We start from the raw sequence: 2818 nt of genomic DNA on the forward strand, positions 1-2818 counted from the left end.
AGGAGTCTATTTCCACACAGGACTTCACTACCCAGGGATAGCTTCTCAGCGTGGTTATCAGGTACCTAGATGCTGTCAAATACTGAGTCTTTCTTCTTCCCCAAGGGGCTGAAATTATGTACCCAGGAAAGTACTCCAGTTCCAGTATCGTGGACATGAAGTTTCAAGCAGAGAGGGTAACTCTCTGCTTTCAGGAGAATGGAAATGTCCCGTTACAGCTCCGTGTATAAGGTATAGGGAGGGGAATTCAGACTGCCATCAATATTGGTTTGGTCCACAACACATCCCCCAAATCCCCTCAGCATACTGCCTGCCCTTTTTCATACACTGCCCGTCCCTCTACTCTCTCCAGACCTCATGGTGCAAGCCACAAAATTCCTAATTCTGTAAATATGGAGGTATGAGGAGAGAGAGGTAAAAATTTACAAATTTTGTCTTCCATTACCCATAGTCAAAGTAATTTTAAAAAATATTTGTATTCAAATGGACTGTTTTCAAAAGACATTGATTCATATGTTAAGTAATGTGGACTTAATTTTGAAGTGGAAAAACTAAACAAAGGACAAAAAACTGTATGGAATTAAAGCAAGCATTTTTTTATATCAACATACAGTATATTTCCATTGGTAAATGTGTTCAGGGCAGTTTTGTTTACACAAACAAAATATGCATATCTACCTCGATCATCAGCTGGAGTCAGACTGATGAAGCTTCTACATTTCTCACCTAAAAAAAAAAAATTGAAATTTATTTTAAAATAATATTCAGGATTTTTTTTGTATTCTGTAATGATCTAAAGAAGTAGATTAATGGAAAGCTGAAAATGCAAAATCTATCATAAAAGCACAAACTGAGATGACCAGAAGAAACTATTTCTAATGTATGTTTGTACGCACAGCGTCCATGGTACATCGACCTATTCCTGGGACTTAGCTAGAGAATCCTTACAGAATTTTTCAAGGCAGAACCAGAATCTGAGAGACTTAGAGAAAAGTTATGAATTGATTTCCAGAATGTTGTAGCTGTGAAAGCCAGAATTCCTTTGAAACACTGGCAGCCTGCATCTTCCCTGTGAAGGAAGATCTGCTCTCCTTACAGCAACAAGGCTGCAGCTCACACAAATTTATTCTAAGCTTGATTCCAGTTTCTTTCTACAAGGTTTTATTTTTGAACACGTGACCTCCTGACCTGCACACAGATGCTGTGAACAAAGCTCTTGGAATGAATTCTGCTCTGCTCTGAAAATACAGGGTCAGTTTTTTCAGATACTAACTGCACCAAGTTGGAAAACAAGAACTGCCATAGCAAATGCACAAATTAAACAACCCCAGTATCCAGAGAAATCACCTTCTGGAGATATATTTTACCCTGATCTTCAACATTTACCTCCTTAAAATTGCATAACTTACAAGACCTTCTCATAGAACACGTCTATCAGGACAGGTGACTGCAAAAAATATTTGCATTTTACAGCACAGATGACAGCTGATCTCCGAAGTTTTGTTCTAGCTGTCGTTAGTAACTAATTAGGACAGTAAGGGGAAAAACTTAGTGTTGATCTGGATTTACAATAAATTCCCTATTTCTTGAACCAGATAAGCAATTTCCTTATACAAAGATACAAATTTAATTAGAAGCTTTCTTTAATGGCAAGCTAATTTCATTCTACTGACATTTACATACGCAGAGTGAAACTCAATTAAATGCCACCATTCACGACTAGTAATTCTCCAAGTTATGTTTCAGCAGGGCAAAAATAATCTTCTGCTTTGATTGATGAAAGGTGAGATCACAGTAAGAAAGTAGCAATACCTGTATGTAAGAGGAAATCCATGAAATAACTTAGATCTCTCAGATTTAAATGCTCAAATGATTTTCAAAACAACAACAAAAAAAATCCCACTGTGCTTTTCTGTGTTGTCATAGGGGATCGTAAGCAATCATTTAAGGCAAATATGTTCATTTTTGCCTATGGGACTAAAAACATCAGAAAAATAAAACACTTTCCTGTTAAAGTAACTTGACTTAATGTTCTGGTTAGAAAAATAATTTTAAAATCTTCATCTGTACTTCAAGCTGTCACTATACAGTTCTTTGCAGAATTTATTAGGAATTTTTTAGGAATTGACTAAATAGTACCCTCTAAGATCCCCTATCCCAGAGAAGAACAACTTTTTAACGATACTTTTTCCTTTAAAATGCATACACAGTATTGCAGCAAAGCGGAAGGTGACACCAAATAAGTAGGAAGAACTTTGATTACTTTCTTAAGTAAATTTACATGGTTTTACTCACCTTCTTCATTTATAATTTCTTCACACGAATACCAAATCCCGGCATGAAACTTGCGGTCAACAAACTTGTCATCTCCTGTCTCCCAAATATATTGCACAGCATTGCTGTTGTTGGCATCAGGGCTGTTAAAGCGGATACAGTGATCCCCTTTGCTCTGTTCTGTACAGAAAGGTTTGGCAACTTTTCTTGTCCCTTCACACCAGTAACTGCTACTAAATGCTGTAATAGAGAAGACTAAAGAGAGAAAACTGAGAGAAAATGCTGCTGAGGCTCTCTGCCGTCTGTCTGCAGCTGGGACTGAAACTGGCATCCTCCAGGACTGCTCTATCAGTTATTCTAGAAGCAACCTTTACAAAGCTATATATATATATATATATCTGCCCAGTGAAACACCTGTCTGGATTTACCATCCCATTCTTCATTCCTCTCAGAAAATTGTACCAGCTTAGTAGTTAAGACAGAAAGCAGAGATACGGGCATGACCAGAAATCACGTGGCAGGAGAGATTAAGGATGTAGGACAG

The 2818-nt window shown here is 37.4% G+C and overlaps 1 protein-coding gene across 1 annotated transcript; it reads right to left on the reverse strand.

Annotated features, from left to right (window-relative positions):
* Positions 1–678: 678 nt before the first annotated feature.
* Positions 679–2605, reverse strand: LOC104466307 (putative germ cell-specific gene 1-like protein 2; the record flags this gene model as incomplete). Its single annotated transcript, XM_010079684.1, has 2 exons — positions 2296–2605; positions 679–726 (listed from the first exon to the last, which is right to left on the reverse strand). Coding segments are annotated over exons 1-2 (358 nt in total), but the record flags the coding sequence as incomplete, so codon positions are not given.
* Between the last annotated feature and the right edge of the window lie 213 nt (positions 2606–2818).

This window comes from Pterocles gutturalis, unplaced genomic scaffold (assembly GCF_000699245.1).
Source record: "Pterocles gutturalis isolate BGI_N339 unplaced genomic scaffold, ASM69924v1 scaffold18239, whole genome shotgun sequence".
NCBI classification, from domain to species: domain Eukaryota; kingdom Metazoa; phylum Chordata; class Aves; order Pterocliformes; family Pteroclidae; genus Pterocles; species Pterocles gutturalis.